At 45.5% G+C, this 26,830-nt stretch overlaps 1 protein-coding gene across 4 annotated transcripts in view; it reads left to right on the top strand.

Annotated features, from left to right (window-relative positions):
* The window catches only part of SEPTIN12 (septin 12), a 193,302-nt gene extending 167,226 nt beyond the window's left edge, over positions 1 to 26,076 (top strand). For all 4 annotated transcript variants that reach the window (XM_088464614.1, XM_088464608.1, XM_088464619.1 and 1 more), the window contains 7 exons: positions 923 to 1,004; positions 1,326 to 1,463; positions 2,826 to 2,943; positions 4,968 to 5,063; positions 7,156 to 7,252; positions 17,808 to 17,859; positions 21,384 to 26,076. In XM_088464614.1, coding sequence (XP_088320740.1) covers positions 923 to 1,004; positions 1,326 to 1,463; positions 2,826 to 2,943; positions 4,968 to 5,063; positions 7,156 to 7,252; positions 17,808 to 17,859; positions 21,384 to 21,507 — 707 coding nt within the window. In that variant the 3' untranslated portion in view covers positions 21,508 to 26,076. The remainder of the gene's footprint in view (positions 1 to 922; positions 1,005 to 1,325; positions 1,464 to 2,825; positions 2,944 to 4,967; positions 5,064 to 7,155; positions 7,253 to 17,807; positions 17,860 to 21,383) is intronic.
* Positions 26,077 to 26,830: the final 754 nt, after the last annotated feature.

The following is a 26,830-nucleotide window of genomic DNA, read 5'->3' as shown; positions in this document are numbered from 1 at the left end:
GGACAGCTGGTAGATCTGCTCAGATGATGTCCGGGACAGCTGGTAGATCTGCTCAGATGATGTCCGAGACAGCTGGTAGATCTGCTCAGATGATGTCCGGGACAGCTGGTAGATCTGCTCAGATGATGTCCGGGACAGCTGGTAGATTTGCTCAGATGATGTGCGTGACAGCTGGTAGATCTGCTCAGATGGTGACCGTGACAGCTGGTAGATCTGCTCAGATGATGTCCGGGACAGCTGGTAGATCTGCTCAGATGGTGACCGGGACAGCTGGTAGATCTGCTCAGATGATGTCCGGGACAGCTGGTAGATCTGCTCAGATGATGTCCGAGACAGCTGGTAGATCTGCTCAGATGATGTCCGGGACAGCTGGTAGATCTTCTCAGATGATGTCCGGGACAGCTGGTAGATTTGCTCAGATGATGTGCGTGACAGCTGGTAGATCTGCTCAGATGGTGACCGTGACAGCTGGTAGATCTGCTCAGATGATGTCCGGGACAGCTGGTAGATCTGCTCAGATGGTGACCGGGACAGCTGGTAGATCTGCTCAGATGATGTCCGGGACAGCTGGTAGATCTGCTCAGATGGTGACCGTGACAGCTGGTAGATCTGCTCAGATGATGTCCGGGACAGCTGGTAGATCTGCTCAGATGGTGACCGGGACAGCTGGTAGATCTGCTCAGATAATGTCCGGGACAGCTGGCAGATCTGCTCAGATGATGTCCGGGACAGCTGGTAGATCTGCTCAGTGATGTCCAGACTACTTATACGAACTGGGCATATGTTGACCATGCATATGTACAGTCATGGTCAAATCTGATCCGTCCTGGTCACATCTGTCTCGTCCGGAATTCGCAGTGTATGGACTCCTTAGGTCGAGGTCAGATAAGATACTTACCGCCTTTACTCTGTCCTCCTGCAGTGGTCGAGGAGAGGGGAATGGAGATGAGGCTCACAGTCATCGACACACCAGGATTCGGAGATCAGATCAATAATCAGAACTGGTAAGAAAAGAAGAAACTGTTTATTACGTATTACCTGATCTAGGGGGCAAAAGAGTATGCGAGTTCTAGATGCAACAGGAGAAGAGTCACATTGATTTCACAGTAACCTGTCCTAGATAGAGGAAATGTATCCAGGGTTCTAGAGCTACAGTAGCAAAAGAGATGTCATTATATCCTGTTCCTCATCCACCAGTGGATCACTGATAGATCTGGATTGTCACTATAACCCAGGTTCTAGATCATCCTAGAACAGTATAAAGTTAAGTTCAAGGTAACGACCTCGGCCATCTTCTCTATCTTACTCCCCTTCTGTCGCTGCAGCTGGGACCCCATCATCAAGTACATTCACGAGCAGTACGAGAAGTACCTGCGGGAGGAGATTCTGGTCAATCGGAAACGCAGAATACCAGACTCGCGCATTCACAGCTGCATCTACTTCATCCCGCCTACTGGTCACTGGTGAGTCCATTATAGAAAGAGGTGCACCACCCGGGGCACAGGACCCCTAATGGGGTCACCAGCTGTTTCTGGGTCCACTGTTAGTTATACGCTGCATTCTCTCAGGAACTCCCTCGTTTGAGTTCCATGAACTGACACTGTGATCCCCGGCAAGAAAGGGGTGAGCATCACTTTTATACAGCATGCATACAACTTACTGACAACCAATCGTCTATTACACACAAGAGACAGCAATGTGATAGAGACTGCACCGGCGTTTCCCACATCCGGTGCTCATGGCCCACTCGCAGTCCAGACATTAGGGATATCCCTGCTTCAGCGCATTTGGTAAATCAAACTGACTGAGGTAAGAATCAAGGTACATGTGCTTATACATGGATATCCTTAGTACCTGGACTGTAAGTGTGCTATTAAGACCGGATTTTGGAAATACTGGCCAACACCTTAATGACAGCACATAGGGGGAGATGTACTAATCCATGGAGAGAGATAAAAGTACCAACCAATCAGCTCCTAACTGTCATTTTTTAAACACAGCCTATAATGTGACAGTTAGGAGCTGATTGGTTGGTACTTTGGACCTCATTCAGAGTCAGTCGTTGCGGCCGCACGGTCGTACACCACCGATGTTCGCTATACTGCGCATGCGTAAAGTTCGCAATGCGCGTGCGCAAACTAGCCGCTACGATCAGAAATTTTTCTCTCCTTGAACACAGCCAGGTTGGTAGTTTGAGTGACAGGATGAGGCGTTTGTGGGTGGTAACAGGGGAAGGTGCTTGAAAACGGGGGAGTGGAGATCCGAACGCAGGCGTGCCTAATTATGCGAACGGCGTTTTATGGGAGTGCATACGGTTTATGGGAGTGCAAAATTAACAAAGTAGCGTCATGGCACATGTGACATGGGAGGTTTTTACACTGACATGATCGTAGAGCTTAAGAGAGGGTATGGTCAATCTTAAGCTCTGCGACCAGTTTCGATGGTTCCCGATGGTCTCGGTTAATCCTTATATGCCCGGAGATGACGTGCAATGCGTACGAGAAGGGGGCGTATTTTTTTGAATTCCGACCGCTTACTCCCCTTGGTCGGCCAGCTACCGATCCGAACTTAGGGACGGAACTGAATGAGGTCCTTTATCTCTCTCCAAGGCTTAGTGCATCTCCCCCTATGGACACTAGTGCCTCACCATTATGACAGCGCCTGCAACAACTGCGCGCAGGCTAATACCGGGCTGTCCTCTCTGTACTCTGTCACAGAATGGTAATTACAACAAGAACACCCTCCATAGTATCTGTATCCGTAGCTCTCAGACCATTATTGCCAGTGGTCACTCACCTGCTTTCATTTATTGTCTCTACGGTCAGGCTGAGACCGCTGGACCTGGAGTTCATGAAACGCCTGGGCCGCATTGTAAACGTGGTGCCCGTCATTGCAAAAGCCGACACGCTCACATTGGAGGAGAGAGAAGAGTTCAAAAAGAGGGTAAGTGGGCGTCTTGACTGTGATAAAGAGGGTGCACCATTATCATATTCCAATTGTAAAGCGCAACGGAATATGCTGCGCTATATAAGAAACTGTTACTAAATAAATATTGCTATTTTATCATCATTTCCAATGTTTCTGGGCATTAGTACCTGCCATCAGGAGAACAGTGGCTTTTCAATTAACTATACACCGATGACCGCTTAATGCAAAACATGGGTCTTCCGTCCTTTTACCTGGGAGAGTTTGTGGTAACCGGCAGCGCCCGCAATACCAGACTCGCCCCTGACTATACGCCATCATTCCTTACTGGTTTACAGCACTCAGCAGCAGAAGGGACGCAGGCAATGGAGAGACACAGCGCCTGCTGCAGGGATGTACGCTAATCCCATCGCAGCTGCGATCCCGTGTGCAGCGGCTGTGCGAGAATACGCAAATGTCACAGACGCCGGGGATTGTATAGAGACGCCCACCTGTGACTTTACAAATAACAGCATCTGCGCACAAACACGCAGCATCAGTCTCAGATCATTCGATTATCGCAGTCCCCTATGGTTGCATAGAATGAGCGCAGGACTAAGACGCCAGAGACATTTTTATCGCAGACGCAGGCTGTGACACACCCCGAAAATGGTCGCCACACGCCTGCGTTTTTTGCTGCCGCTCCCCGTTACCTCCCACTATCGCTCCCTGACTGCAAATCACACAGCGAGTTAGATGCAAGCGCAGTTTTCTGGTAATCGTTCAACTGCGTAAATATCGGCATTACGTACAACTCTGAATCGGGCCCACAGGTCCGCCTAGCAGATCAATTAACATATAGTTCTAGCTTATTAGCATGTTAGTCGCCCCGCTAAGTCTCCATCAACATGTATGTAATTAAACCTTTGGTCTTTTCGTGATCAAGCCCTACTAAGAGATATGTGTACTCATCTAATGTCCATCTCAGTGAAGTGCCTATCATAAGAACAAGTGTGATTAATAATTAACCAAAGTGTCCACCATGCAATCGGGTGAATCTCTCTAGCGAGGTGGACCACATCCATTTAGAAATTTTAGGCCTGGTGTAACATAGAAGTCTCCAGCTAGGGCACAAAGGCAGCAATGTTACTAGATAGATAGATAGATATATAGATAGATAGATAGATAGATAGATAGATAGATAGATAGATGTGAGATAGATAGATAGATAGATTGATATGAGATAGATAGATAGATATTAGATAGATATGAGATAGATAGATAGATAGATAGATAGATAGATAGATTTGAGATAGATATGAGATAGATAGATAGATAGATAGATAGATAGATAGATAGATATGAGATAGATAGATAGATTTGAGATAGATAGATAGATATGAGAGATATAAGAGATAGATAGATATGAGATAGATATGAGATAGATAGATAGAGAGATAGATAGATATTAGATAGATAGATATGAGATAGATAGATAGATATGAGATAGATAGATAGATAGATAGATAGATATGAGATAGATAGATATGAGATAGATAGATATGAGATAGATAGATAGATAGATATGAGAGAGATAGATAGATAGATAGATAGATAGATTGATATGAGAGATAGATAGATATTAGATAGATAGATATGAGATAGATATTAGATAGATAGATATGAGATAGATAGATAGATAGATAGATAGATAGATATGAGATAGATAGATATGAAATGGATAGATATGAGATAGATAGATAGATAGATATGAGAGAGATAGATAGATAGATAGATAGATAGATAGATAGATAGATAGATAGATAGATATGAGATATAGATAGATATGAGATAGATAGATAGATAGATAGATATGAGATAGATAGATAGATAGATATGAGATAGATAGATAGATAGATAGATAGATCTCATCACAGTGATTCCCAATTGTAAAATTAGTGCAGTTTATTTTATCAGCCACCTTCTCATCTGCTACATTTCAAAGCCAACGATGAAGTGAAAGTGGCCACGTAAACCATAACGCTTTCTCCTGTCCTCTGTAGATAAGGAAGGACCTGCAGACCCATGGAATCAGTGTGTACCCTCAGCCAGAGCTGGATGAAGACCCCACAGAGGCATTACTCAATGACAAAATACGGGTAAGCAGCTGTCAGTCATTAGATGTACAGCTGGAGGCAGACATTTTTTGGGGGGGATCACCCATATTCAGATTATCCATTAACTAGGATATTGCTGCATAACGTGTGTGATGGCTGTACTCTTAACTACTAACCTAGCAGAAGCAGAGAAGCTGGAGGTCAGTCACTGGGCTGATGTGATGTCCAGCTCATTAGTTCGCAGTGAACGTTGTGCCTCATTGTTGTCCATAGTGAATTGTTTGGCTGCAAAATGGCTGCCTCTGTTGCGTGCGGGTTATTGGTGAACTTCAATGTGTTGTTTGGGGTAGGGGGATGGAGGGGAATTTGTCAGCATTGGACCTGATTTACTAAGGAACGTTCAGGATGCACACTAAAGTTGGGTACACACTGGGACAATGACGTCAAAGATATGTTGTTTCCGGCCAGATAGTACAGTGTGTACGCCCCAGTCCGCGTGCTCCCGCGGTCGCATGAGATATTGTCTGGTCGGCCGTGCTGCACGACCAACCGGACTATGTCGCATGCGGCGCTGTAGCAGGTAATGAAGGTGGAACAAGGGATAGTTCCGTCGTTCATTACATCGCTCTAATGTGTACCCGCGCTACGATATGTTGGCCCGTCAGGCTGACATATAGTCCGGATATCCATCGCCCAGTGTGTACCCACCTTTAGAGATGCAGTCATATTTTCCGTTTTTTGGAAATGTTTTTGTAAACCAGACATGTCTTAGGAGGCGCATTGTGCAAAACGATGTCCCACCTCCTACCACTTTAGAATGACTTTCTCCATAAGTACAATGTGTCCTCCACACCAGTTATCTCATTTTAATGGTAGAGATGTGTCCACATAAATCCATGCGCTACAAGTGAGCGCTGTGCGATTCGGTAGCACCGAGCGTCTTTCTGTGCAACTTTTTACCTTCAAATGCGTCTTATTAGATGCGAATAGATTTCACAAGCAGCTTCTGTTGAACACACTGTAGCGCCCAAGTTCAAATTATGGCACATGGTGCCCCTAGTTCACATTATGCCACACAGAGCCCCTAGTTCACATTATGCCACACAGAGCTCCTAGTTCACATTATGGCACACTGAGTCCCTAGTTTACATTATGCCACACAGAGCCCCTAGTTCACATTATGGCACACGGAGTCCTCAGTTCCCATTATGCCACACAGAGCCCCCAGTTCACATTATGCCACACAGTGTCCCCCAGTTCACATTATGCCACACAGTGCCCCCAGTTCAGTTCACATTATGCCACATAGAGCCCCCAGTTCCCATTATGCCACACAGAGCCCCCAGTTCACATTATGCCACGCAGTGCTTCACTTTTTGCCACACAGTGCACCCAGTTCAGTTCACATTATGCCACACAGAGCCCCAAGTTCCCATTATGCCACACAGAACCCCCAGTTCACATTATGCCACACAGAGCCCCCAGTTCACATTATGCCACACAGAACCCCCAGTTCACATTACGCCACACAGAGCCCCTAGTTCACATTCTACAACACCGAACCCCCAGTTCACATTATACCACACAGAGTCCCCAGTTCATATTATGCCACACAATGCTTCACTTTTTGCCACACAGTGCCCCCAGTTCAGTTCACATTATGCCACACAGAGCCCCCAGTTCCCATTATGCCACACAGAGCCCCCAGTTCACATTATGCCACACCGAACCCCCAGTTTACATTATGCCATACAGAGTCCCCAGTATGGCACACAGTGCGCTCAGTTCACCTTATGCCACACAGTGCCCCCAGTTCACGTTATGCCACACCGAACCACCAATTCAGTTCACATTATCACATTATGCCACACAGAGCCTCCAGTTCACATTATGCCCATTGCAGCATAATTTGTTACAGCTTCTATTCACACACTCATGAGTCAAACTTTTTTTATTTACGCAATAGTGGCAGATGGGTCCAATGTGATCAATGTTTCAAAATGATTAAAGGTTCATAGGAGAAACTGTTGTTACGATACAGAGACCGCGCCGTTAGCCTGAAACGCACAGCCTAATACTTAGCTTTGTTAGAACAATTTTCGCTGCTGTTACAGTCTGTGTTCCACTGTTGCAGGAGAAGATTCCTTTTGCCGTGGTTGGGACTGACGAAGAACATCAGGTTAATGGCAGGAGGATTCTGGGCCGGAAAACCAAGTGGGGGATCATCGAAGGTGAGATGTTTCCCCCTCACGTGCATCTAGATTTTCTGTCATGTTTACAGCTCCCCGGCAGTTCCATAGTTAATCCGTCCATTAAATGATATCTGCAGGATTTGGAAGTACACTTTATCCTGGAATTCAGGCTTAGGCTACTAGTATAACAGAACCCCTGTAGACGTATGCATCCAGTGTGGAAGCTGTTCTTTCTCCTAACACCTGTGGATTAATGGTTGAGTATACCACATGTCTCCCCACATAAGCCATCCATTAGCTGGATCCCGGCCTCCTGCTCTGGTTCCTGCTTACACTGAGGTAGCGAGGAGCCGCGCATCTGTTCTCCATCACTGAGAGATCTCTGTATGCAGGTGATGACAGAGGCTCTCCAGCTGCTCCCTGACAGGGTGGCGTTGTGCTGCAGCGAGATATCCCCTGGTCTCCTGCAAAGTACCAGCTTCCAGCCACGGTCACAGCTGTGCTGGCGACATTGTCTTCTGCCTGGATAATTCTGGATAATCCGCTTTCTCTATACTACAAATCTTGTGCAACGGAAACTTTATATTGGCTTAGATAGAAGATTCTCTGGTCACACTTTGTCACATTACACCAGGTTCAAAGAGGTACCGCAGAGATTAGCACATCATACATGTGTACAGGCTACCTACAGCAGGTCATCCCAAGTCAAATATACAGGCTACCTACACAACATCATATGTGTACTACATCACATCATACCACGTCATGTGTACAGGCTACCTACAGCAGGTCATCCCACGTCAAATATACAGGCTACCTACACAACGTCATACCACGTCATGTGTACAGGCTACCTAGAGCACATCATACCTCATCATGTGTACAGGCTACCTACATCACATCATACCACATCATGTGTACAGGCTACCTACATCACATCATACCACATCATGTGTACAGGCTACCTACAGCACATCATACCACGTCATGTGTACAGGCTACCTACACAACGTCATACAACGTCATGTGTACAGGCTACCTACAGCACATCATACCTCATCATGTGTACAGGCTACCTACACAACGTCATACCACGTCATGTGTACAGGCTACCTACATCACATCATACCACATCATGTGTACAGGCTACCTACATCACATCATACCTCATCATGTGTACAGGCTACCTACACAACGTCATACCACGTCATGTGTACAGGCTACCTACAGCACATCATACCTCATCATGTGTACAGGCTACCTACATCACATCATACCACATCATGTGTACAGGCTACCTACAGCACATCATACCTCATCATGTGTACAGGCTACCTACATCACATCATACCACATCATGTGTACAGGCTACCTACACAACGTCATACCATGTCATGTGTACAGGCTACCTACATCACATCATACCACATCATGTGTACAGGCTTCCTACAGCACATCATACCACGTCATGTGTACAGGCTACCTAGAGCACATCATACCACATCATGTGTACAGGCTTCCTACAGCACATCATACCACATCATGTGTACAGGCTACCTACAGCACATCATACCTCATCATGTGTACAGGCTACCTACATCACATCATACCACATCATGTGTACAGGCTACCTACACAACGTCATACCATGTCATGTGTACAGGCTACCTACATCACATCATACCACATCATGTGTACAGGCTTCCTACAGCACATGATACCTCATCATGTGTACAGGCTACCTACATCACATCATACCACATCATGTGTACAGGCTACCTACAGCACATCATACCACATCATGTGTACAGGCTACCTACAGCACATGATACCTCATCATGTGTACAGGCTACCTACATCACATCATACCACATCATGTGTACAGGCTACCTACAGCAGGTCATCCCACGTCAAATATACAGACTACCTACACAAAATCATACCACGTCATGTGTACAGGCTACCTACAGCACATCATACCTCATCATGTGTACAGGCTACCTACATCACATCATACCACATCATGTGTACAGGCTACCTACACAACGTCATACCATGTCATGTGTACAGGCTACCTACATCACATCATACCACATCATGTGTACAGGCTTCCTACAGCACATCATACCACATCATGTGTACAGGCTACCTACAGCACATCATACCTCATCATGTGTACAGGCTACCTACATCACATCATACCACGTCATGTGTACAGGCTACCTACAGCACATCATACCACATCATGTGTACAGGCTTCCTACAGCACATCATACCACATCATGTGTACAGGCTACCTACAGCACATCATACCTCATCATGTGTACAGGCTACCTACATCACATCATACCACATCATGTGTACAGGCTACCTACATCACATCATACCACATCATGTGTACAGGCTACCTACAGCACATCATACCTCATAATGTGTACAGGCTACCTACATCACATCATACCACATCATGTGTACAGGCTACCTACACAACGTCATACCATGTCATGTGTACAGGCTACCTACATCACATCATACCACATCATGTGTACAGGCTTCCTACAGCACATCATACCACATCATGTGTACAGGCTACCTACAGCACATCATACCTCATCATGTGTACAGGCTACCTACATCACATCATACCACATCATGTGTACAGGCTACCTACAGCAGGTCATCCCACGTCAAATATACAGACTACCTACACAAAATCATACCACGTCATGTGTACAGGCTACCTACAGCACATCATACCTCATCATGTGTACAGGCTACCTACATCACATCATACCACATCATGTGTACAGGCTACCTACATCACATCATACCACATCATGTGTACAGGCTACCTACAGCACATCATACCTCATCATGTGTACAGGCTACCTACATCACATCATACCACATCATGTGTACAGGCTACCTACAGCAGGTCATCCCACGTCAAATATACAGACTACCTACACAAAATCATACCACGTCATGTGTACAGGCTACCTACAGCACATCATACCTCATCATGTGTACAGGCTACCTACATCACATCATACCACATCATGTGTACAGGCTACCTACATCACATCATACCACATCATGTGTACAGGCTACCTACAGCACATCATACCTCATCATGTGTACAGGCTACCTACATCACATCATACCACATCATGTGTACAGGCTACCTACACAACGTCATACCATGTCATGTGTACAGGCTACCTACATCACATCATACCACATCATGTGTACAGGCTACCTACAGCACATCATACCTCATCATGTGTACAGGCTACCTACATCACATCATACCACATCATGTGTACAGGCTACCTACACAACGTCATACCATGTCATGTGTACAGGCTACCTACATCACATCATACCACATCATGTGTACAGGCTTCCTACAGCACATCATACCACATCATGTGTACAGGCTACCTACAGCACATCATACCTCATCATGTGTACCGGCTACCTACATCACATCATACCACATCATGTGTACAGGCTACCTACAGCAGGTCATCCCACGTCAGATATACAGACTACCTACACAAAATCATACCACGTCATGTGTACAGGCTTCCTACAGCACATCATACCACGTCATGTGTACAGGCTACCTACAGCAGGTCATCCCACATCAGATATACAGACTACCTACAGCACATCATACTACGTCATGTGTACAGGCTACCTACACAACGTCATACCACGTCATGTGTACAGGCTTCCTACAGCACATCATACCACATCATGTGTACAGGCTACCTACAGCACATCATACCACGTCATGTGTACAGGCTACCTACAGCACATCATACCACGTCATGTGTACAGGCTACCTACACAAAATCATACCACGTCATGTGTACAGGCTACCTACAGCACATCATACCACGTCATGTGTACAGGCTACCTACAGCACATCATACCACGTCATGTGTACAGGCTACCTACACAAAATCATACCACGTCATGTGTACAGGCTACCTACAGCACATCATACCTCATCATGTGTACAGGCTTCCTACAGCACATCATACCACATCATGTGTACAGGCTACCTACAGCACATCATACCTCATCATGTGTACCGGCTACCTACATCACATCATACCACATCATGTGTACAGGCTACCTACAGCAGGTCATCCCACGTCAGATATACAGACTACCTACACAAAATCATACCACGTCATGTGTACAGGCTTCCTACAGCACATCATACCACGTCATGTGTACAGGCTACCTACAGCAGGTCATCCCACGTCAGATATACAGACTACCTACAGCACATCATACTACGTCATGTGTACAGGCTACCTACACAACGTCATACCACGTCATGTGTACAGGCTTCCTACAGCACATCATACCACATCATGTGTACAGGCTACCTACAGCACATCATACCACGTCATGTGTACAGGCTACCTACAGCACATCATACCACGTCATGTGTACAGGCTACCTACAGCACATCATACCACGTCATGTGTACAGGCTACCTACACAAAATCATACCACGTCATGTGTACAGGCTACCTACAGCACATCATACCACGTCATGTGTACAGGCTACCTACAGCACATCATACCACGTCATGTGTACCGGCTACCTACATCACATCATACCACGTCATGTGTACAGGCTACCTACAGCAGGTCATCCCACGTCAGATATACAGACTACCTACACAAAATCATACCACGTCATGTGTACAGGCTTCCTACAGCACATCATACCTCATCATGTGTACCGGCTACCTACATCACATCATACCACATCATGTGTACAGGCTACCTACAGCAGGTCATCCCACGTCAGATATACAGACTACCTACACAAAATCATACCACGTCATGTGTACAGGCTACCTACAGCAGGTCATCCCACGTCAGATATACAGACTACCTACAGCACATCATACTACGTCATGTGTACAGGCTACCGACACAACGTCATACCACGTCATGTGTACAGGCTTCCTACAGCACATCATACCTCATCATGTGTACAGGCTACCTATAGCACATCATACCTCATCATGTGTACAGGCTACCTACAGCACATCATACCTCATCATGTGTACAGGCTACCTACAGCACATCATACCTCATCATGTGTACAGGCTACCTACAGCACATCATAGCACGTCATGTGTACAGGCTACCTACACAACGTCATACAACGTCATGTGTACAGGCTACCTACAGCACATCATACAACGTCATGTGTACAGGCTACCTACAGCACATCATACCTCATCAGCGTTTGTTTTTCCTAAGACGTTTGAGGGCCTCGGGAGTTAGCAAAAAGTAACTAAGCTAAACTTTTACAGATGCTCAATTGAGAGCATTCTGACGTTTGGTATCATTATCTGGTATGGCAACTGCACAGCGAGTGAAAGAAGTGCACTGGAACGGGTTGTTAGGACCGCCAGTAAAATCATTGGCGTGCAGTTGCCAACTATTCATGATGTTTATGGGCTTAGGGTTCTAAAGAGAACCAAAGGTATCATATCGGATCCAAGCCATCCATTTCATGAATTTTTTGATAAGCTCCCATCTTTAAAGCGGTTTAGAGTACTTCGGGCACGTACGAGTCGCTTGAGGGTTAGTTTTCTTCCATCTGCTGTGCGCATGCTGAATGCTATGATTGTATCTCTTTAGTTAATTTAAATTTTATTATTTTTGTGAAATTGTTTGTGATAACCTTTACCATGGATTGCTATTCACTGTTTTAAAAAAGTGCAATGTAATTTCGTCTGTCAAACTTGTTTTGCTGATGACAACAATAAATACAATACAATACAATGTTTACAGGCTACCTACATCACATCATACCACATCATGTGTACAGGCTTCCTACATCACATCATACCTCATCATGTGTACAGGCTACCTACACAACGTCATACCACGTCATGTGTACAGGCTACCTACATCACATCATACCTCATCATGTGTACAGGCTACCTACATCACATCATACCACATCATGTGTACAGGCTTCCTACATCACATCATACCACATCATGTGTACAGGCTACCTACATCACATCATACCACATCATGTGTACAGGCTTCCTACATCACATCATACCACATCATGTGTACAGGCTACCTACATCACATCATACCACATCATGTGTACAGGCTACCTACATCACATCATACCACGTCATGTGTACAGGCTTCCTACATCACATCATACCACATCATGTGTACAGGCTTCCTACATCACATCATACCACATCATGTGTACAGGCTACCTACATCACATCATACCACATCATGTGTACAGGCTTCCTACATCACATCATACCACATCATGTGTACAGGCTACCTACATCACATCATACCACATCATGTGTACAGGCTACCTACATCACATCATACCACGTCATGTGTACAGGCTACCTACACAACGTCATACCACGTCATGTGTACAGGCTACCTACATCACATCATACCACATCATGTGTACAGGCTACCTACATCACATCATACCACATCATGTGTACAGGCTACCTACATCACATCATACCACATCATGTGTACAGGCTACCTACATCACATCATACCACGTCATGTGTACAGGCTACCTACACAACGTCATACCACGTCATGTGTACAGGCTACCTACATCACATCATACCACATCATGTGTACAGGCTACCTACATCACATCATACCACATCATGTGTACAGGCTACCTACATCACATCATACCACATCATGTGTACAGGCTACCTACATCACATCATACCTCATCATGTGTACAGGCTACCTACATCACATCATACCACATCATGTGTACAGGCTACCTAGAGCACATCATACCTCATCATGTGTACAGGCTACCTACATCACATCATACCACATCATGTGTACAGGCTACCTACATCACATCATACCTCATCATGTGTACAGGCTACCTAGAGCACATCATACCTCATCATGTGTACAGGCTACCTACATCACATCATACCACATCATGTGTACAGGCTACCTACAGCACATCATACCACATCATGTGTACAGGCTACCTACATCACATCATACCACATCATGTGTACAGGCTACCTACATCACATCATACCACATCATGTGTACAGGCTACCTACAGCACATCATACCACGTCATGTGTACAGGCTACCTACACAACGTCATACAACGTCATGTGTACAGGCTACCTACAGCACATCATACCTCATCATGTGTACCGGCTACCTACACAACGTCATACCACGTCATGTGTACAGGCTACCTACATCACATCATACCACATCATGTGTACAGGCTACCTACATCACATCATACCTCATCATGTGTACAGGCTACCTACACAACGTCATACCACGTCATGTGTACAGGCTACCTACAACACATCATACCTCATCATGTGTACAGGCTACCTACATCACATCATACCACATCATGTGTACAGGCTACCTACAGCACATCATACCTCATCATGTGTACAGGCTACCTACATCACATCATACCACATCATGTGTACAGGCTACCTACACAACGTCATACCACGTCATGTGTACAGGCTACCTACAGCACATCATACCTCATCATGTGTACAGGCTACCTACATCACATCATACCACATCATGTGTACAGGCTACCTACAGCACATCATACCTCATCATGTGTACAGGCTACCTACATCACATCATACCACATCATGTGTACAGGCTACCTACATCACATCATACCACGTCATGTGTACAGGCTACCTACAGCACATCATACCTCATCATGTGTACAGGCTACCTACATCACATCATACCACATCATGTGTACAGGCTACCTACACAACGTTATACCATGTCATGTGTACAGGCTACCTACATCACATCATACCACATCATGTGTACAGGCTTCCTACAGCACATCATACCACATCATGTGTACAGGCTACCTACAGCACATCATACCTCATCATGTGTACAGGCTACCTACATCACATCATACCACGTCATGTGTACAGGCTACCTACAGCACATCATACCTCATCATGTGTACAGGCTACCTACAGCACATCATACCTCATCATGTGTACAGGCTACCTACATCACATCATACCACATCATGTGTACAGGCTACCTACATCACATCATACCACATCATGTGTACCGGCTACCTACATCACATCATACGACGTCATGTGTACAGGCTACCTACAGCACATCATACCACGTCATGTGTACAGGCTACCTACAGCACATCATACCACGTCATGTGTACTGCATCACATCATACCACGTCATGTGTACAGGCTACCTACAGCACATCATACCACGTCATGTGTACCGGCTACCTACATCACATCATACCACGTCATGTGTACCGGCTACCTACATCACATCATACCACATCATGTGTACAGGCTACCTACACAACGTCATACCATGTCATGTGTACAGGCTACCTACATCACATCATACCACGTCATGTGTACCGGCTACCTACATCACATCATACGACGTCATGTGTACAGGCTACCTACATCACATCATACGACGTCATGTGTACAGGCTACCTACAGCACATCATACCACGTCATGTGTACAGGCTACCTACAGCACATCATACCACGTCATGTGTACTGCATCACATCATACCACATCATGTGTACAGGCTACTTACAGCACGTTATACTCATCCAGAAGTTTTTATATATAAATATGTTTAAGAAGTTAGAAATGTTTTTCTTACACACGTGTTGTTAGGTGCTTATCACTGTGACATTGTGCTTGTACCATATAACAACAACATCAATATGTGACATTATGATTGTTTGATATAACATCACTGCTTCACACTGTGACATCATGCTTGTGTCATATAACATCACTGTCTCACACTGTGACATCATGCTTGTGTCATATAGCATCACTGTCTCACACTGTGACATCATGCTTGTGTCATATATCAGCACCGCTTCACACTGTGACATCATGCTTGTGTCATATAACAGCACCGCTTCACACTGTCACATCATGCTTGTGTCATATAACGTCACCGCTTCACACTGTGACATCATGCTTGTGTCATAATACATCACCGCATCACACTGTGACATCATGCTTGTGTCATATAACATCACCGCTTCACAGTGTGACATCATGCTTGTGTCATTTAACATCACTGCTTCACACTGTGACCTCATGCTTGTGTCATATAGCATCACTGCTTCACACTGTGACATGCTTGTGTCATAAGGCATCACTCTCTCACACTGTGACATCATGCTTGTGTCATATAGCATCACTGTCTCGCACTGTGACATCATGCTTGTGTCATATAACGTCACCTCTTCACACTGTGACATCATGCTTGTGTCATATAGCATCACTGTCTCACACTGTGAAATCATGCTTGTGTCATATAACGTCACCGCTTCACACTGTGACATCATGCTTGTGTCATAATACATCACCGCATCACACTGTGACATCATGCTTGTGTCATATAACATCACCGCTTCACACTGTGACATCATGCTTGTGTCATTTAACATCACTGCTTCACACTGTGACATCATGCTTGTGTCATATAGCATCACTGTCTCACACTGTGACATCATACTTGTGTCATAAGGCATCACTGTCTCACACTGTGACATCATGCTTGTGTCATATAGCATCACTGTCTCACACTGTGACATCATGCTTGTGTCATAAGGCATCACTGTCTCACACTGTGACATCATGCTTGTGTCGTATAGCATCACTGTCTCACACTGTGGTCTCACACTGTGACATCATGCTTGTGTCATAAGGCATGACTGTCTCACACTGTGACATCATGCTTGTGTCCTATAGCATCACTGCCTTGCAGTGTGACATTACATGTGTACCATGTAAAAAGACTGTCATATCACATGGTAATGTCCCTGGTTTCATCTCTCCTTGGCTCCCAGAAAACACAGCTGTTATATTACAGTCACACGTTACAGCCATCTGAGGTAGCTGCCATTCTATTTCATCACCATGTTCAAAGTCACGTTAGCCTTCAGTACATGCAAAACTATTTCTCATATTTGCACTTTAGACTGCTTACAGTTTATGTAGTCTCTTGCATTGTCCCTTACCCCACTTACATTACAGAGGATTCTTCCTACAGATAACTTCATATAATTCCATTTATATGTCCTGGGTTTTTTTCCTAGCTACAACGTGTTTTCCAGTCATGTATTTATATAATCAGAGAAGACTGTCTATATTACTCATCTTCAGATATGACGGGCTCTGCTCTGCTCTATATATGATTGTATACAGAGAGCAGCTTTGTGCCGATAAAAACAAACAACGTCTGGCTGATGATATAAACACATAACTGAAAAGCACAGGGAAAAATAACATAATATAATTAATAAACATTGCAACAGGGAATGATATAAACCAATAAATTGAGATTATGTGGGGGTGAAACCACCTATATTCTGGAGCCGTTTCTTTTATAGGATGTGGGGAAGCTCTCTGATAGTGTTGTATTACGGGCAAGGTCAGGACCCTCACATGCACAATGTCTCATGTTCTTCCCTCTCTTATACTATTGCAGTTGAGAACACGTCACACTGTGAATTTGCCGATCTGAGAGATTTACTAATAAGGTGAGATTGGTTTTAAAGTTAGCGGTCTTAAATTGGAAACCAAGGGCATGGGTGGGGGGGATATTTGTATGTGTTGTCGGGGAGGGTGAACTTGCCAGCTGTAAACGTGACAACATTGAGGTTCAGCCGGGAAAATCGGTCAGAAATGACTTGTTGCTCAGTGTCAGATTTCCTGCACCCACTGACACTGATAAGTCAGGACACAGGGAAAACAAAATGCAGTCGGACCTGAGCACCTCTCGTAGAATGGTCTTTGCTCTCAGTGTAGTATATCTGGCCCTGGGCTACTCCACACATTTATGGCGTATTCGGCAGGAGTGACATTGCTACGTAAACCTCATTAAGGGGGTGATTCAGAGGTGGGCGCAGTTGCAGCGTCTCTTGGCACAGCCACTACTGCGTCTTTATGGTAATGCCGTGGCCAGTGGGCGTCCTATTGAGATGCTAACCCGGCTGAGGCGCGATTCCGCCAATGTGCGTGCAAAGGCGCGCCAGCGGCCGGACCACCGGACATTGATCCTGATTCAGATAAGTACCCTATGCCGATGTTTTCGCAGTTGATGACTATCAGTAAACTGCGCATAAGTCTAAGTCGCACTGCGCATGTAACAAAGTACTTTGCAGTAGTCGCTCTCTGCAACTTTTTACTCGCAGTGTGATTGACAGGCCGGCAGTGTTTGGGGGGAGTGTCGCCAAAAAAATGCAGACGTGTGGCGACCGTTTTCAGTGGCCTGTTACTGTCTTTGCCTGCGATCCCATACCCAGGAAACATGGCTCCAGCGTCTCACGTCCCACAGCCATTCTGCGGTACCATAGACTTACTTAGGACTGCGACAATTGAATGATCTGCGCCATGTTACGGCCGATTCTTGGATTAGCAAATTACACAGGTGAGCGTCTCAGTACATCTCCTGGCCGCTGCGACATTTGCATATGTTCGCATAGTAACCGCGTATGCAGACACGGCTGCATTGCACTTGCCTAACCACCGCAATACATGCGCGGCGCGGCCCGGAGACATTGCAGAGGAAAACCATCGGACACTTGCATTCGATGGCTTCCCTGCGTTCATTACTGAATCACCTCCCAAGGCTCATCTAACCACAAAGGAAATCAGCTGTCTGCTTTATTGTTATGGGGTTAATCTGGCCACCCACATTGCGGTACGTGGGTGGCAATTGGATGAGATCCGACAGTTTGGCACTTGTGCCAGGCACTTGGATGACTATCGGTGTCAACAGAAACTGTTGCAGCTGTACATACAGTATAAGCCTAAACCAGCCATCTTCCTGTCACATTTACCAACATTTATAGACGATTATTATCGGACAACATGGTAACCACTCACCAGTGATATCAAGCCGGCACCACAGCAACAGACTTTTAATCGTGTTATCAGGTTATGCTTTACATGTCGTTTCCTGAAGCATCCAGGGGGAGGAATACCTGTCTTCATAGACTCCGGAATGCAGCCCTCTGGGGTTTTCAATATTAAGCCTGAAGAATTTGGCGAGTAGAGCGGATGCGTAAACAATCGTCACCTTAATCCGAGGAACGAAGCCCTTACAGTGCACCAGGAGCTGCGTGTCTGTCCCAGATCTGTGGGAGTCAATGATTGACTGGATGATAAGTTCCCTTTACTGCAGGAAGAGGAACCATCTTCATCTTCAAAGCTGGTACTTTACCACGATGTGAAACGCTGGGTTGATCCAGAAGGAAAGCACTGTAGTTGCCTTGGTCTGTACATAATGAGACTTATGTTCCTGTTGATTGAGTAAGGACTGGGTGCACTAAGGTTCCAGTTTCAATGACTTGACTCTTTACTGGAAAGACAAACTTCACTGCCCATTGCCAACCTTTTTTTTTTTTTTTTCTTAAGCTTCAGTTGACTTCAGCCACCTCTGCAGCCTATTCCACAGTCCCTAGAGACACTGCATATACTTGATTGCGGAAGGAACACCAGAGGATGGATGCTAAGACAGGGTGTTTAAGGTAGAAAGGTTATGCCGCCATGGAGTCCTGCACCAGGTTGTCCCGTGAGAACTCTACCCACACAAACAATTGTGACTTTCTGGGCATCTGAGACAAAGCAGCTAGTGGAACCATTTAGCACATTCCATCTGTCCTTTCGGCAGGGAATGGTACCTGGATGAGAAGTAGAGTGAATTTCCCAGCCCCTTGCAGAAGGTCCTCCAATCTTTGCTGTGGGCTGGTCCTTCTATCCATTCCCCCTTCCCTTCGGTTGGAGATGATCTCCCAGGAAAATCTGTGTAATTGATTGACCTCTTCAGTGAAGATCTTGGACAGATTGAGTGGCAATTTAAGATTTTTTTTTATTTTTTTTTAATGCTGTGAAATATATTTGTTTGGAGGAGTGATCCACTACCACCAGGATGCTGGTGTGTTACCTTGGGATCTGTGGAAGTCTTCGATTAAATGTATGGAGACATGGGTCCATGGGGCATGAGGGGCCTGGACAAGGTCTGTACGCCTATATGTGTTTACAGGTAATGTAGGATTGACCGTAGGAGGTGAAATCCTATTTTACGGTCTTCTTCCAGAATTTCCGGTGGACCAAATAAATTGTTTACCTGTTGTCAGGGTGCCCTGCCAATTGTGAAAGGTGTCTCCATTGCTGTGCCTACAGCTCTCAGCTAGGAGGAATAAACCTCTTGCCTTATAACTCATTGGGGCACCATGGCGATTGTAGCCCTTTTCACCTGGAATATGTCCTGCAGCTCAGAAGAGATAGCACTCCCGGAATCAAGCCAGGTGGTTTGGTCGCTTGCATTGTAGTGATGGATCATTCTCAAGATAGAACTGCTGGAAGAGTGCGTCACTGTTGGGCGTCCACTATTGGACGCACCACCTTGGAGTGTATAGGCCCGACTTGGGTTGGAAAACAGAGATGAAAAGACTTTTCAAGTTGTCGACACTCTGTTGTGTCCATATGTCCTTAGGAGGCCACTGTTTGGCCAAAGCAGCAGCAATGCTACTAACACTTGAGAAATTCCATTTAAAATGTCTGTGGTAATTGCTAAACCCCACATCCCTCTGGGCAGCTGCCAATCGCGATCTCCGGAGAGGGTCTCTATTTCCAGTTTTATGCCGTCTGCTGAAATGATGTGTCCCAGGAAGCTCAGGGTGGACTGGTTGGAGGAACACTTCTCCATAATTGACTATCCAGACCCTGATGTTCCTCAGGTATGCTGGACAAACTGAGAATATCCTCCAGGTAGATGAGGCCTGCTGTTTCGAAAAAAGAGAATTCACATATGCTTGGAACAGCTGGGGAATTACACACACACAACGGCATGATTCATAGTGCCCATCATTTGTGTTTAATATTATTTTCCATTTCTTTGCCTCCCATACACAAGTCAAAATACACTGGTAAGCGGGAATTTATACAGTCCAGTCCATGATCAGTGGGTACAAATCATAAATGCTTCATGATTTAGAGAGGATCGGATGTGAGCATTTAAATTCTGATCCATTTTTGCTTTGCTTACTCATTCCTATAGGTCCAACCTGCAGGATCTGAAAGACATAACCCACAACATCCACTATGAGACGTATCGAGTCAGCCGACTGAATGAGAAAATGAATGGCACTCCATCACAGATGAAAGATCAGACCAATTTATGAGTAGTCTGCGATATTTCCAATAGCGTGCCTGTCTAATGGACAAAGCAACTCACTGCCGCTCAATGTCACACTCACCAACTCACTGCCGCTCAATGTCACACTCACCAACTCACTGCCGCTCTATGTCATAGACATCAACTCACTGTTTCTATTTGTCATACACACATCAGCTCACTGCCGCTATATGTCACACACTTACCAACTGCCACTCTGTCACAGACACCAACTCACTGCCGCTGTATGTCATAGATACCAACTCACTGCTGCTCTATGTCACACTTACCAATCACACATCAGCTCACTGCCGCTATAAGGCGCACACACCAACTCACTGCCTCTTTATGTCACAATTCCCAACTCACTGCCGCTCAATGTCAGACACCAACTCACTGTTTCTATTTGTCACTGCCGCTCTATGTTACAGACACTAACTCATTAACGCTCTACGTTGCACACACCAACTCACTGCCGCTCTATGATATGTCACACTCGCCAACTCACTGCCGCTACATGTCACAGACACCAACTCACTGCCGCTATGTCACAGACACCAACTCACTCGTATGTCACACTCACCAACTCTCACTGCCTCTGTACTGTATGTCACAGACACCAAGTCACTGTTACAATATATCACCAACTCACTCCGACTATATGGTACAAACATATGTCACACACTTACTGCCGCTATACGTCACTGCTACTTATTTTTAGTTTATGTTAAAAACACACCAATTAGTTTATGTTAAAAACACACCAATTAGTAACAGCGTTAGTCACAGTCACCAACACACTATTCGTCTATGTGACAGATACCAAGTCACTGCCATGCTTGTCATAGACACACCAAAGTACGGCAGTATACAGTATAGACACAACGACTCTCTCCTGATCTATACACCAGGCACACCGACTCTCTGCTGCTCTATACACCAGTCACACCGACTCTCTGCTGATCTATACACCATATACACCGACTCTCTGCTGATCTATACACCATATACACCGACTCTCTGCTGCTCTGTACACCAGACACACCGACTCTCTGCTGCTCTATACACCAGACACACCGACTGACACTCTGCTGCTCTATACACCAGACACACCGACTTTCTGCTGATCTATACACCATATACACCGACTCTCTGCTGATCTATACACCATATACACCGACTCTCTGCTGATTTATACACCAGTCACACTGACTCTCTGCTGCTCTATACACCAGACATACCGACTCTCTGCTTCTCTATACACCATATACACCGACTCTCTGCTGATCTATACACCAGACACACCGACTCTGCTGATCTATACACCATATACACCGACTCTCTGCTGTTCTGTACACCAGTCACTTTGACTGTCTGCTGATCTATACACCAGACATACCGACTCTCTGCTGATCTATACACCAGACATAACTACTCTCTGCTGCTCTATACACCAGACACACCGACTCCTTGCTGCTCTATACACCAGACACACCGACTCCCTGCTGATTTATGCATCAGACACACCGACTCTCTGCTGATCTATACACCATATACACCGACTCTCTGCTGCTCTGTACACCAGACACATCGACTCTCTGCTGATCTATACACCAGACACACCGACTCTCTGCTGATCTATACACCAGACACACCGACTCTCTGCTGATCTATACACCATATACACCGACTCTCTGCTGTTCTGTACACCAGTCACTTTGACTGTCTGCTGATCTATACACCAGACACACCGACTCTCTGCTGATCTATACACCAGACATAACTACTCTCTGCTACTCTATACACCAGACACACCGACTCTCTACTGGTCTATACACCAGACACACTGACTCTCTGCTGATCTATACACCAGAGACACCGACTCTCTGCTGATCTATACACCAGACACACTGACTCTCTGCTGATCTATACACCAGACACACCGACTCCCTGCTGCTCTATACACCATATTCACCGACTCTCTGCTGCTCTATACACCATATACACCGACTCTCTGCTGCTCTATACACCATATACACCGACTCTCTGCTGCTCTGTACACCATATACACTGACTCCCTGCTGATCTATACACCAGACACACTGACTCTCTGCTGCTCTATACACCAGACACACTGACTCTCTGCTGATCTATACACCAAACACACCGACTCTCTGCTGATCTATACACCAGACATAACTACTCTCTGCTGCTCTATACACCATATACACCGACTCTCTGTTGTTCTGTACACCACACACTGACTCTCTGCTGCTCTATACACCAGACACACTGACTCTCTGCTGCTCTATACACCAGACACACTGACTCTCTGCTGATCTATACACCAGACACACTGACTCTCTGCTGCTCTATACACCAGACACACTGACTCTCTGCTGATCTATACACCAGACACACCGACTCTCTGCTGATCTATACACCAGACATAACTACTCTCTGCTGCTCTATACACCAGACACACCGACTCCCTGCTGATTTATGCACCAGACACACCGACTCTCTGCTGATCTATACATCATATACACGACTCTCTGCTGCTCTATAAACCAGACACACTGACTCTCTGCTGATCTATACACCAGACACACCGACTCTCTGCTGATCTATACCCCAGACACACTGACTCTCTGCTGCTCTATACACCAGACACACTGACTCTCTGCTGATCTATACACCAGACACACCGACTCTCTGCTGATCTATACACCAGACACACCGACTCTCTGCTGCTCTATACACCAGACACACCGACTCTCTGCTGCTCTATACACCAGACATAACTACTCTCTGCTGATCTATACACCAGACATAACTACTCCCTGCTGATTTATGCACCAGACACACCGACTCCCTGCTGCTCTATACACCAGACACACCGACTCTCTGCTGCTCTATACACCATATACACCGACTCTCTGATCTATGTACCAGACACACTGACTCTTTGCAGTCTATAATTACAGTCACTCCAATTTTCTGAAAGACTACACATCAGACATGTTGCCTAAATGATTGTCTATATAATAGACATGCCAGCGTTCTATCACTCTACCCACCAGGTATACCTCACTGATGGTGACTATAAGGACACACTGACTATATAACAGACAATACAACTCTCCATGGTCTGCAGAGGTGTCCACATACACCCGTCATACACCCGTCATACACCTGTCATACACCCGTCATACACCCATGATACACCTATCCTCAAATGTGCCAAATAGCCCTGTTTGGGGGGGTGGGGGGGAGGATATGAAAAATGCAACTAAACCGCACCATGCATCTTTTTCACGTAATATTTTACTTAATTTGCGTAATTTTCGCCTTGCTAATGTGATGACTGCACAAGCTACGCGTACCCTGTACACAAATAGCTGTACTGTAGCAGAGGGGAAAAGACGGTTATCTGAGCGAAAAGGCGAGAGACCGGGGACCCATATGACTTGGCCGCGCCACGCACCCCGCCACACGGCACAGCGCCAATTACACTGTCACCTTTCTGAGAAAAGTGCAAATCATACGTCCCCAGTATAATGTAACTCTGCCAGTGTGCGGCGTCTGCCGTGTGAAAAAGACACAAAAGCGTGTAATTACAATATCGTATATCCGTGGCGCGGCATCTAAGTCACGCCAAGCATCTCACATAGCGCAGGAACGTAGGGTGAGTGAGGACACATCTGTATATGACCATCACACTGACTATCTGTGGTATAGGGGAGATGTATCAAGCCTTGGCCAAAGCAAGCAATCCGCTTCTGACAGTCATTTATCTAGCACAGTCTGTGAAGCTGATTGCTTGCTTTGGGTAACTCCTCCAGTTGATCTCTCTCTCCAAGCCTTGATACATCTCCCCCTGTATAACATACATACCGACTCTCTGTGGTCTATATGACAGACACAACACCCCTGCTGGTTTATATCACAGAAACACTGTCTGCCGTGCCCGAAGGACGAGAGAAACTATTCCCAACCGTCCAGTGTTTCCCACTCTCCAAATAATGACATGTTACCAGATGGCAAATGTCACTAAATCAGTTTGCAGCACCCATTGATAGGTCTACAAGCATATCAGCCGTCCATCCATCTAGCTAAGTAGCAACATGAGACTGGAACAAAACCCCTTCTCTATCTGGGCAAAGCAGCCCCGTGTGGTGCGTCACGTACAGCATTTATATTTTCCTAAGACGTTTTCTATACCTTTCTACATAATGGACCAAGAATGTAACCGTGATTGTCTACGATGACTGTGGCTGGAAGACGTGGGGCTTCGGGAAGATGTCTAGACCTGCTTGGATGGCGCGGAGAGTTTCTTTTATCGATTATATAAGAGTTTAAAATGAACAAGAGAGAAATGCATTTATATATAATGTTATGTCAGATTTTTTTTTTTTTTCCAGATATTTTTTAACAATGTATTTACAAATTAAGATACCCTTTTCATCTTGTCTATGTCTTCTGTGTATAGCTGTATTGGGTCCATATTTTATCTGCTTTTTTTTATATATATAACTATTCTTTGTGTCCCAGCGTCTGAGATGTTCCATGAATAAAACAAAAATTCAGACCTGACACTGTCTCTCATTTTATAGCTTGATCTCCATTGGTCACACTAGAAATTGCCCAGCAGGTTTCCCCTCCCTAACAGAAAAGGCTGAGGGGGTAAGTTTTAGGGATGTGCAAGCTCGGATTAATTCGAATTTTCCCGCCAAGTTCTGATTTTTTTCCCGCCAAAAAACGCATCTCTGAAAGAGGCAGAACGTCCTCTTTCATGGACAAACATCATCTTTCACGGACTTTTGCCCAGGAATGATGATGTTTGTCCATGAAAGATGACGTTTTGCCTCTTTCAGAGATGCGTTTTTTGGCGGGAAAAATCAGAACTTGGCGGGAAAATCAGAACTAATCCGAGCCCGCACATCCCTAGTAAGTTTACTAAAGGGCGGGTTTTTAGGAGTGAAGATGTTGCCCATAGCAACCAATCAGATTCTAGCTATTATCTTCTAGATAGGTGCTAGATAAAACTGCACTTTAGTAAATATACCCCTAAGTGTGTGATTATATTGCATGTAGAAGAAGCTGTCGTGACCATGGTTGAAATGCCGGATCACTCGACCTGGCTTATTTCAACCCTGCCCTTGTACCCGGGTTGCCGCGCGTTCACGAGCAAGAACCCGGGTTATTGATGCAGGTGGAAAAGGGGTGTAGTAAACTGGCTACGCCCTGGCACCCGGCAAGGAGCTGTCACTGGCGGAGGGTAGGTAACTATGAATTACAGTAGTGTACTATGGGGATGACCAGCCCGC

The sequence above is a fragment of the Taudactylus pleione genome, unplaced genomic scaffold, assembly GCF_031769625.1.
Source record: "Taudactylus pleione unplaced genomic scaffold, aTauple2 ptg000061l, whole genome shotgun sequence".
NCBI lineage: Eukaryota > Metazoa > Chordata > Amphibia > Anura > Myobatrachidae > Taudactylus > Taudactylus pleione.
Note: the sequence above shows the minus strand (reverse complement) of the source record. Positions and strands in the feature narration are given on the sequence as shown.